At 44.2% G+C, this 12,325-nt stretch overlaps 2 protein-coding genes across 4 annotated transcripts in view; both read right to left on the reverse strand.

Annotated features, from left to right (window-relative positions):
* LOC121104639 (60S ribosomal protein L12-like) overlaps positions 1 to 6,373 on the reverse strand; it is a 25,288-nt gene extending 18,915 nt beyond the window's left edge. Inside the window, 1 exon segment of the mRNA XM_040638645.1 lies at positions 6,182 to 6,373. Within this exon segment, the coding sequence (XP_040494579.1) occupies positions 6,182 to 6,373 (192 nt within the window).
* The window catches only part of DTD1 (D-aminoacyl-tRNA deacylase 1), a 188,241-nt gene that overhangs the window by 149,267 nt on the left and 26,649 nt on the right, over positions 1 to 12,325 (reverse strand). The window lies entirely within an intron of this gene.

The following is a 12,325-nucleotide window of genomic DNA, read 5'->3' on the forward strand; positions in this document are numbered from 1 at the left end:
GGGGGGGGGGCATGGGGAAGAATCCACAGAGCCTAAGGCCAGATCTAGTCTGGATTTTGAATGAAATTTTATAGGACTTGTACTTATCCCCTCAAGGTTTCATGACCCAACAATGACACCACCAACAGTTAATAACAGCCTCTGCCCTCCCTGCAGTCAAACCGCGCTGTGATTCCTGATCAGGCGATTTGGGGGGATTCTGTGGGCATCGTGCTCCTGCCTGAGCAGGAGGAGTGGAAAATGGAAACAAGGCCACAAACTTAGATCTTTCCATTACACAGAAAGTGAGGCTTCCGGGCTCCACTTTCATGCTTAAAAATAGAAAAAGAAATTGACTTCACATTTTATGGAGAGTAGTCAAAGGAATACATTTAATGTGCAGAATCTTCACAGAAGTGCTGTTCTTTTTTGTTTCGTATTGACAAAAATAACTAAGATGGTGGAACAAAGCAGGTAGAAAGTGACGATTATGAAACTCTTGACCTGATACCAGCAGGCAGTCCACCAGCATCGGTTGGACACGACAGCCTCCTCCAGCCCCAGATTTCCACTCCGCCTCTGGAGCCGCTACCACCCTTCTGACAATTACCTCCCATAATTTCCAAGATCAATGAACACCAGGAAACATACTTCTCCAAAAATAAATCCTTTTCTTCCTCTGACAAGTTTCGAACACTTAGATTTAGAAACTGCCCTAACGACACAAGTTAAAATGGCATATATAAATCAAATTCAACATGTTTCTTGGGCTCTTTACGATTTCTTTTTATAAAATGTTTTCTATTTGGGAGAAAGCTGGCTGATAGTGAAACACGTGGCTTCATGCTGACTTGAAGAAGGGGACCTAAATCCCTGAAACTTGCTTCTTTGTTGTTTGACATCATCAAACAGAGGTTCTGGCTTTATGTCCAAACTGTGCCCAAGGATCTTGCAGAACCAAGGGTGAGCATCACACCCCTTGATGTCTACATGTCTGATCTCATCCTAGAAACTCAAAGAAACTCATGACATGGAATCCCCTCACTATCCTGCACTGGAGGCAGGAATGGGGTCTTCCTAGTAGTGAACTGTAGGAGGTTAGACTTTCCAGTACGTCCCACTGCTCAAATCCTGGTATAAAAGAATTCAAACGAGTCATTTATAGAAAAGCCTTACTGTGGGAGGCAGAACACCAGAGTGGACAAGAGCCTCCAAAGTACATCCAGACTCTCTCCATGTCTCTCATCTACCTGTTGCAAGAGCTCCTAACTGCACTCCCTGCTGCCCCTTCCCCAGGCTACCCTACAGTCCAGCTCAGCCACCTCTGCAAACACACACAGATGCTCTCAAGTTCCAACAATCATCCAGGTTACTACCCTAGCCGCAAGGCCTCGCATCATTAGGCCTGGGTCACAGTTCTGCCCTCATTGTCCTACCCTCTCCCTGATACCGTCCGAGCTCCGGCCACACTGGCCTTTCTTCCACTGACCAACCTAGGGCTCTGCACTTGCTGATTCCCATCAAGCACATTCCTCCCCCAGGCTTCATGGGCCTGGCTCCCTCTCAGCTCCACGTCCTTCCCCAGCCCTCATATGTAAGGTAGTCCCCACTCCACCAGCATTCTCTATATCTCACCCTGTTCTGATTTCTTTATGCAATCACAACTTTAAATGATGCTTGTTTTTGTATGTGTCTCACTACAGCGCAAGCTCCGTAAGGGCACGTTGGCTCAGTGCTGTACTTACATGCAAAGCCAGCACAAAGCAGGCACCCTGTCGGTATCTGTTACACACACAGATGAGAGGGTGGTGGGTAGGTGAGTGGATGCCTGGATGGGCAGATGGATGGATGGAAACATGGCAGATGCAGAGGTGGATAAATAAACAAGCAAACAAACTAACAAAAAATGAGGATGGGCCGTTAATAAAAGCATCAACCACTACGCAACCAGTGCCACACCATGCAATGAGGATTCAAAGGCAGGAAGAGCCTGTGTGGATGGGCCTGGAGGTAAGCATCACGAATGAAGTGCTATCTGAAATGGATCTTAAAAAATGGAGGGGGGCAGGACAGAGAAGGAGTTCATCTCAAGTGGATGACCACGAACACAAGGAAAAAAAAAAATAACACTTAATCAAAAACCAGTAAACAACTGCGAGAAACTAGTCCTACAATTTAATGTGAAAAGCTTTTACCATGAACTTAACAAGTAATACATCATAAAATATGAACCCCTAACAATGTCCTCTGTGTCTAAAAGGAAATGATTAGCCAACTGCCCACAAAGCCTCAACATTCATGCATTCCGTTAAATTGCAATTCTCCCAGCCAAGGCTTGGGTGATGATCACCCTGGGTTTTTATTCAAATCCCATGAATAAATCAACCACTGAATAAGGCATGTCTGGTACCCAAAAAACCAAGAGAACTATGCACTGCTTTTCAAACCAAAAATCTCAAGAGAGTATGCCACCGCAATCTCACCCCACCACTGGGCAATCCACACATTGGGTTCATCTCTCTTAAGAAACAAATTATTCCAGGACAGCTGCGTGGCTCAGTCGGTTGAGCATCCAAGCTCTTGATTTTGGTTCAGGTCATGATCTCTGGGTCCTGAGATTGAGCCCCAAGTCAGGATCCGCACTCGGTACAGAGTCTGCTTGAGATTCTCTTTCTCCCTCTGCCCCACTCCCCACTCACATACACTCTCTCTCCCCCCTCTCTAAAATAAATAAATAAATAAAATCTTTATTCAAAAAAAAAAGGAAACAAGTTATTCCACTGGCACATGCCTCAATGTCACTGAACAGAGGGGCCCATCATCAGTCACTCATGTACTAAGCTGTTGTTCTATCGGCTTTTCCCTGACACATCTGTAATTGTGTCAAAAAACCACCAGGCTTTGGGAATATTTTCATCACTGCGGTGTGTATGGGGGTGGGGGGTGAGGAACTGAGGGGGCACTGATGAATAAGAACAGCCTCATATGTGACCTCAATAATCAAGCCCAGCCATCTTGCTTCCTGGCAGCTGCAGTAACACAGGTTGTAAAAGTATTTGCAGACATCTCAGCTGGGAGAGTAGGGAGGGGGAGGGCAGTGTGGTCCAGAGAGACCAATGCCTGGAGCAGATAAAAATGGCAATGTTCAATCTTCTCTGGTCCAGTAGTTCTCAAATGTCAGTGTATAAAGCACACACAAAGAACTAGTTAAAAACGTAAATCTGCTACTCTTCTGCCTTCCACATCCAGACATGCCAGGAACTCTGGTTCAGAAAACCAGGGGTGGGGGTGAAGCGCCAAGACTCTGCATTTTAATATGCACTCTCTGTGGCTTAAACCTGTGGTCTCTGACAGCCCTCAGAGGAACACAAATACCAGTCCAAGTGACTCTGGGGCAAACAGGGTATGGAATTCCTGCACACAACAGCCCCCACTCCTGCAGTATCTTCATTTCTTTGGGGCCTTCTGAGAATCTGATGAAAGCCCATTTTTTATTTCTATCACTTCCACATCATTCTTTTCTCTCCATTAGTAATACAAATGTTTGAACAAGGCTTTCTACAAAACACCACTGATTTGCCAAACATCTTTCTACAATTACCCGGAACTATGAAGCTCCTAATAAATTAGCTAAAAAGCTAAAAATTCCCAATTAAAATCTTGAGTCTGTATAATTAAAGCATTGCTGTGCTCAAACTATAAATCCATGGAAGGATAAACTTCGCCTCCCTCCCTTGGGAATAAAAGATGCTTAGGGACGCCTGGGTGGCTCAGGAGGTTAAGCGTTCAACCCTTGACTTTGGCTCAGGTCATGATCTCAGGGTCGTGAGATCAACCTCCATGTTGGGCTCCATGCTGAGGGTGGAGCCTGCTTAAGATTCTCTCTCTCTCTTTCCCTCTGCCCCTCCCCCCTCAAAGAAAGATGCTAGTTAATCCTTGGCAGGTCAAATCAGTAAGGTGAAGAGTTTGTGGGTTTTGGTTTTTTTTTTTTTAAGATTTTATTTATTTGAGACAGAGTGAGAGAGAGCATGTGCATGTGGGGGGGAGGCGTGCAGCGGAAAGGGACAAGCAGACTCCTTACTGAGCAGAGAGCCTGACACGGGGCTCGATCCCATGATCCCAAGATCATGACCTGAGCCAAATGCAGACACTTAACTGAATGAGCCACCCAGGCACCCCCAGGAGTTTGTGTTTTTAACACAACCACAAATAAGATTAGAAGGTTAAAATAACTAAGAATCTGCCCAATATACATACACAGGAACAAACTAAGCCCTTAAAACTTTACATGCACAACCCATTAGTGCCCAAAGAGGTGTTTAATCTAGTTGAAGATTACAAATGTTTTATGTGTCAAAGGTAGAGAGGATCACAGCTTTTAATTTACAACCATATTTCAATAGAGAGAACCAAACTCTTCCATTTCTTCAATTTCAGTAACACATGTTAACAGATTTAAGAAGGTAAGATGAAGGTCGGTTGATCAATCAATCAATGGATCCCCAAACAGAGATACAGTCATGTATCTCTTGGAAAGGCCTCTTTTTAATTCTACAGTATACCAACTTAGGACAATCGTCTATATGGACACAAATTAAAATGTTAAGGCAAGAGCAATTCCTTGCAGCTCCCCCAAGTAGGAAGAAGCCAACCTGCTTGGAAACAACCAGTCAGGTCTGCATGCCCCGGCAGGGCGCCCCCCATACACAATGATGGGACTCAGTAGAGACTGTGGCTTCTGGAGAGCAGAAGGCAGGGCTGTGGGAGGTCAGCCTCCATATCCAACCCTCTCCCCAGAGGGTTATGCAGCTTTCCTAACTCAGGAAAGTGAGTGTTCACATTGAAAGAAAAACAAGGGTGATTTCTGTAGCCCAAGAGGTCCAGCCAGGTACCAGTCCTGTCCTCTTGGGAAGCCTTCTGTGTGGCAGGCAGTCCCAGGACTCAGGGTCACCAGCACTCCTACCACAATACCATGACAAAGATGAACAACAGCAACAACAAAAACAATGTAATGAAGAAGCTCTTGCTAAGTTTCTGCTTTTGTTTTAGTAACACTCAGTATGAACAAAACAGGACCTCAGTCAACATTCGTTTGATAAATCAATGTGACAAAATGAACTAATGACTGGAATAAAGGAGAGGATCTGGGCACCATTTTGGCAACCAGACTTTGAAGCACATTCTTGTTGCAAGTCAACAACACTGAGCCTAGCTCAGGTCATGCAAAAACCAAGACAAAACCAACAGAGACAGGGAACTCGCACGTGGAGTTTGAGCCTTAAAAAAAAAGAATAAAAAAGGAAAGACCTATACTAAATAAATGTACTTCTATGAAAAATGCAACTTATGGGCATCAACATAATTCTTCCTTATATTGAGAATAACACTCATTAGATTTGAACCTCAAACTGGAAAGTTCAGGAATGAAGAGCCCACCTTTGTGCACCTGCGACGGGCTGTCACCTGTGTCCTAGTCTATCCTCCATTTCACCTTCCAGATTCCATAGCACATATTAGTAAAAAGGCTAGCCTGTCCCTGAAAGTACCAATGAATAAAACCAAATGGAGCTCTTTCCCCACCCACATCTCTACCCTACATATTTCTTCTGATCCTACAGAAGCCTTAAATGTCTCAATCCAGGCATTCCAAGGTTTCCAGGCATAGGGAGGGATCCTTGCTGATAAGACAAGTCTATGCAGAAAGTTATAGGTGAAGTGATGATGATATTCAGACAAGCATAAAATTAAAAGTTCTGGCACCATTTTTCACTGGTCAACTTACCCCAGCAATGTGTCAATAAACACGTGAGCTAGTTCAAAAACATGTATTTGAAAGTTCATTTTTCAGCTCCTTCTAGCATTTCAATTAAGTGAGGGTTTCAATCACACTAAATAAATGAGAATATAAATAATTAATGGCAACACTATGAACTAGGTGGGCTCTGGGCCTGAGGAAAGAGCCCCTCAATTACAAAATGCCCCTCCCCATCTGCTCACACACACATGCAACCCCCTCTATGTGAGACCCAGGCAAACACCCCCTACTGAAAGAGGAAGGGCATTTAAATTAAAACAAGAGCAGGAAAAAGCTTCTACCATCAAGAATGCCTAAGGAGGGTGCTGAAAACTCCCGATATCTAGCCAGCCACAGAAGAACTCACGCACTAGCAATCTTTTCTACGTAACCATCAGAATGTCCTACCAGAATCATGTTCTTGTGCAAGAACACAACAGGGAAAAGAGCTTCTGTCTGATGGTTCTGCTTCTGCTTCCGCGCCCTGCTCCCTTTGGAAATATCTTTCAGAGCAAGCACATCACGTTCTTGTTCCAACTTCTTCTCACTGTCAGAACACATCATGGGGCCCACACAGCAGGCTGTAAATGCATGGGGCATGCTGTTGGTGCAGCCACAGGAAAGCATGAAGGGCTGCGGGGCCAGTTCCAAGAACACGCAGAGATCCGGTTAAGACAGGCAAACCACCAGTCACCTTTCCCAGCCCAGGCTTCACGGGCAGGAAGTAGCTGCATCACCCATAAACAGAGCTCTGGGACTCGCGAAAATAAGAATCTACCCCTAACCGAAGTGTAAGTTTGGGAACAACAACCCAGAATGCCTCCTCCCTTCTGCATCCTTGAAGATCAGTGAAAACCTCCAATCCCCTGGGAAGCCTGCCTGGCTTGACCACACCAGCAGTGGCATCGGCCTTCTCGGAACCCAGGACATTCACAGACAGCACAGCTCACCAGCCCATAACATAGGAGTCCAAAACAAACTACACATTCCAGGCTCACCTTCCGGGACATGGCAGTGAACAAGACCAAGGGAGTTTGAGTTCTAGGAGTGGGGTGGACAGAGGAAGAACAAGAAAACAAGCAGATAATAACAGACGGCCAAGTGCTGTCAATTCATCATCAGAGTATGGTAACAGAGTAGCTGGCAGGGGCTCACTCGGGACTGATGGGGTCAGAGGATACCTTTTGAGGAGGAGACATGGACACTGAGACAAGAGCCAGTGGTAGGAAAGGGCTCAGTCTGTTCTCAGAACAGAGAGGAGGCAAGAGCAGGTAAAGTGTAGGGACCGAGGGGCAGATGACTGCAGAGCAGGGTGGACAGAGCCACAGAAGCCTGAAAACTTAGCACGGTAAGTGACAGAAGGGAACTTAGATTGTAATCTAAAAGCATCTGGAAGGCACTGAAGGGCCTTAAGGAGGAGCAGGACATGATGGTCTTGTGACCCGTCCTATGCTGTCACACACTACTCTTTACCTCCCTCGCTGTTCTTACCCTTCCAGGTTTACATTGCCCCAGATCTACCCCTGGGAGCAGGGACTGGGTTGCAGCACTTCTTTTTCTCCCTCAGGTGTTTAGTATACTGTCATGTACTAAAAAGACACCTGATGCATAAATACACACACACACACACACACACACACACACACAGCGCATTTGTCCAGATGGTTTAAAGAACCTGTATTTTTTTAAGATTTTTTTAAAATTTATTTATTTGAGAGAGAGAGGGGGAGAGTGGAGAGGGAGAAGCAGACTCCCTGCTGACAGAGAGCCTGACATGGGGCTTGATCCCAGGACCCTGAGATCATGACCTGAGCCGAAGATGCCCCTAAAGAACCTGTATTTTAAAACTTCCCAAAATAACCATTTCTCTACAATGTACATAGTTTTCACTACTAGTTGGATTATACTGAGAAAATAAAATATTTGGAATTAAAAGCTCACTTGACAGGGGCGCCTGGGTGGCACAGCGGTTAAGCGTCTGCCTTCGGCTCAGGGCGTGATCCTGGCGTTATGGGATCGAGCCCCACATCAGGCTCCTCCGCTATGAGCCTGCTTCTTCCTCTCCCACTCCCCCTGCTTGTGTTCCCTCTCTCGCTGGCTGTCTCTATCTCTGTCAAATAAATAAATAAAATCTTTAAAAAAAAAAAAAAAAGCTCACTTGACAGAAAGGCATGCTTATCTATCGGTGAAAACAATTTGGCTGCAGTCTTACCAACAAAAAAGCAAGCAAATTAGCTATTTGCCCAAAGAGGAACCCCCTTCTTTTTTTTTTTTATTATGTTCAGTTAGCCAGCATATAGTACATCATTAGTTTTTGATGTAGTGTTCAATGATTCATTAGTTGCGTATAACACCCAGTCTCGCTGAGAATGGAAGGCAGAAAAGACAGACCACCGGCAAAGAGGCTGGCCACCACCATCACCAGGGCCCTCTGCGCCTACTTGTCGCCACCTACTGGAGAGCAAGAGGACACAGATCTGTGCATTTGATGCAGGGTCTGAGACCCCTGAGCCAGTTAACTAGTAAATGAAATCAATACAGCGTAATTCATGCATTTGAAGAGAAAGCTCCTAAAGGAAAGACTCAGAAATAACTAAAATAAAAGCGCCTGGCTGGCTGGCTCAGTCGGTGGAGCATGCAACTCTTGATCTTGGGGTTGTGAGTTTGAGCCCTATGCGTGTAGAGATTACTTTAAAATAGCAAAAAAGAAAAAAAAAGACTTTTTTACTCTAAGTTAGCATATCTCATTGGATGTTTAAAAAAAATCATGCTTGTATGTCTTTATGTTATAAAGAGGAGGTACTAATTGAAATAAGGTTGAGGATCCTAAAGATACAATACATTATTACTCTATCACATCTTAGAGATTTAGAATGAAAACAAAAACTTGACTAAAACTTTCCTCCAAATAGAGTTAAAGCAGAATAATAAATCAGAACTACAAAACAGCAACCACACCAAATCAGAGAGAATAGCCAGAGGCAAGAGGAAAACTAGGAGAGAACGGTATCCCAGAAAACAAGATTCAAGACCATGTCCAGGGGCAAGCGGGCAACAGTGGCAAGAACTGCTCAGTGGTCAGATCATCAGGGCCCGCAAGCCACAGAATCAGGCAACACGGAGCTCAGGGGGCCTCGGCGGGAGTCCCTGCGGATTACAGTACACTGAGCAGGCGGCAAGCAGACAGGAAATGGAGGCGTTTCTCAACTGAAAATGCTCCGGCATATTTAAAAGCCACAGGAATTAGATGGATGAGTTAGAGAAACAGACTGACTGGACAAGAGGATGAAGGGCTTAATGGAGGCTGCCAGGAAGGTACAGGGGAGGCCGGGGAGGGCGCCACAGCCCAGGCTAGTTTGGCTCCACCCAGCACAGGCTCACAGCACCTTGCTTGTAGAAGGGCCCACCCTTGGCTTAATGCTCTGTTGTCACCATCCTGAAATTCTTTATTATAATTTTTTAACAAGGGGCTCCTCGTTTTCATTTGGCACTGGGCCCCACAAATTATAGTGCCAGTCCTGGCCCAGGGGAGGCGCTGGCCTCAGCACAGAGAAGGGTAGCTCTGCTACCTATGTAGAAAGAGGGGGGAGGAGAAGCACGGTCAATGCCATCAGATGGCTTCTTTGTGAAGCAGAAAGACAGCCATCTGTTATGAACAAGCAATACTCCACGTACGGTGGAGAAATTTGGTCGACTTCATTTTAACCAAGGGATGGAGGTTAACATCACCTGTAATAAGACAGATCAGCCAATGATGCACTTGAGAAAGGCACATCACTTTTGTGCTATTTGCTATTCCTGTCAAAACCTGTAACCTCAGTGTAATCAGAGCCCAAACTGAGGAATCTTCAACAGAACAGCCCACCAGTACTCCTGAAAATCGTCAAGGTCATGAAAGACATGGAAAGGCTGAGGAGCTGTCACAGATTAGAGAAGAGAAATAACAATTAAATGCAATGCGGGATTACCCGGAAATAGAAAAAGGACATTAGAAAAAAAAAAAAAAACTAGTGAAATTTAAATAAGGTTTGTAGTATAGTTAATAATGTGGGAAACAAAGGCAAAAGAAAAGTTAAATTTCCTTACTATTTACAGCCCCCTGACAAGTCTTGAAACAGGCAGAGTGACATTGCTCTAAGAAACTCAGCTCCCTCAATGTTAATACTTTGCTAAGGGCAAAAGGCAATCTTAGCTAACATTATCCCAACCTCCTGGATCCTTTAACACATAAAATTCCTTTGGAAACTTCCTTTATCTCTACCCCCCAAGATACATGTTAGCAATCATCCTCCAAGCATATGGCCCACTGATATACATCTGAAGGGTCTCATGACTAGGGTTTTACTAGTAATAAATGACCTTTTCCTAATAATACTTAGCCTCCTCAGGGTCCTGGAAACCTTGCTTCCAAAATTCCTTACAGACTTACTAACCCCCTTCCAACTTGAAAGTATATAATCAGTTGCTCCTCACAACCCCAGGGCAGCTCTTTCTGCCCACAGGTCCTGACCCAGTGCTTTAATAAAACCACCTTTTTGCACCAAAGACATCTCAAGAATCCTTTCTTGGCTGTTGGCTCTGAACCCCAACATTCCCTCCGTCAATTAACAGTATTATATCAATATTAATCTCAGTGTTCCATCAGTGTACTATGATTATGTAAGGCAGTAAAGTTAGTGGGAGCTGGGTTAAGCATCCAGGGGAACTGTGACTCCAACTTTTCTTTAAGTCTCCAATTATTTCAAAATAAAACATTTAAATTTTCATGTGGATTTTTCATTTGTGATTTTCTTTAATGTTATCAGTAACTCCAGGAACTTCAATTATCACCTTTGAAGTCCAGCACTACTATGTCAGACATATTCCTGCTTTTCTATCAACCCAGAGAATCAGCAATAAGTAAGAAAGGTTATGTTCCCCTTAAAAATAATAACTTGGAACTAAGAAGAAAAAAGAAACAGTTAAACTTAAAAAAAAAGGAAAAGAAAATCATCCACGAGCAAACTGCTTATTTTTTTAGTTTCAATAAATTGAATAAAAATTTAAAAAATAAAAATAAACCATGGCCCCCAATGTGCAGGAACCACAGACATTTTTCTCCAAAAAAGGCTGAGAGGTGGCAAGCATTCAGAGACAATTAGATTTCTCTTCAAAAACAACGTCAGTGACCTCTGATTTTAAGCAGTAATTTTTCGCTTCCTGATTTTGAAAACTGGGTTTGCATCCTGGTTCTGCCTCTTAACAACTATGTGACCTTAAGTTACTGCTTAAGCGTGGTGCCTCCATTTCCTCATCATACCCCATGATAAAGATTAAATTACTTACTACATTTTTAAAAAAGAAACCTTAGAGCAGTATCAGCATATAGGAAATTGTATTGGGAGAGGCAGGGATGAAAGTAGGATGACACCAGATTTGGGCCTGGCTGACAAGGTAAATGGTAGTCCCATGAATTTAGGAAAAAAGAAAACAGAAGGAATGTGTGGAGGTGGAGCGGCAGGAGTTTCATTTTAGCTTTCTGCACTGGAGAGGACCACCAACTGCAGGCTGTGAACTGACCTAAATCAATCTGATTTTGTGTAACTATTAGGTTTTTCTTGGTTGATAATAGTAAGGACCCAAAGTGGAGAAGAGTCTGCTATCCTCCTCTGGACGGTATCAGGTTATACTGATGGCAAGTCTTAGATCAACTTCAGCCATACACACAGACCTTGATGTTTAAGATGTGAATTTATAAGCAAGTAGACACAAAATAATTCACATCAACTGTTTTGTAAGGCGGATAGAGCCTTAGTACTCTGTCCCACTGGCTGTCACAATGACATCTTCATAAGAGGTTCCCCAGTGGCAGATGCAGGAGGCAACCAGAGTCCTCAGTCCCCATGCTGGACAAGGGACTATTTAGATGTCAGGCATTGTCCATAAAGATTCAGACTATGGGCTCTGCTATCTTCTCCTACTCTATTCTTGTGAAAAGAGTTACCTCAAAAGTATTTTATCCAATAAATATCAATGAATGAAACATTATAACTTTGAACACGTCATACACCTTTGTATTTATCTAATACTTCCCCCACCTACTGCATCATTCCACTTTACAGCATCCTAGGGGAGGGAGGGAGAGGAAGAAGAAAGAACAGAAATGTCCCTTCCATTTTCACTCTTCTGCCTGCTCCCATGTATCTTGAAGGCTATTAAATGGACACATTAATTAAAGCCTCAAGAAGTGTTAAGCATCTATAAGAACCATACAGGTTGCAAGGACTATCATAGATTCCCTTTTTCTATTTTAATTAAAATTTTTCCTCAAAGCTTAGAGAGCTGGCAGCAAATCCAGGTCAGACAGTGCTTTAGAAAAATAAGGATTTACGAAGAACCTCAGGTGGCACACGTACCCACACCTGGGACAAAACCCACTCCCGGTAACCAGTCCTAACCCGTACAGAGGCCAGGCCAGGGCTTAGTGGCATTGTGCCGCTACTCTGCTGCCACCCAGTGGCGTGTGGGCATCAAGACACCTCGTCGGGGTGGGCGGGGGGGGGGGGGGGGGGG

Source organism: Ursus maritimus, unplaced genomic scaffold (genome assembly GCF_017311325.1).
Source record: "Ursus maritimus isolate PB19 unplaced genomic scaffold, ASM1731132v1 scaffold_22, whole genome shotgun sequence".
Lineage (NCBI taxonomy): Eukaryota > Metazoa > Chordata > Mammalia > Carnivora > Ursidae > Ursus > Ursus maritimus.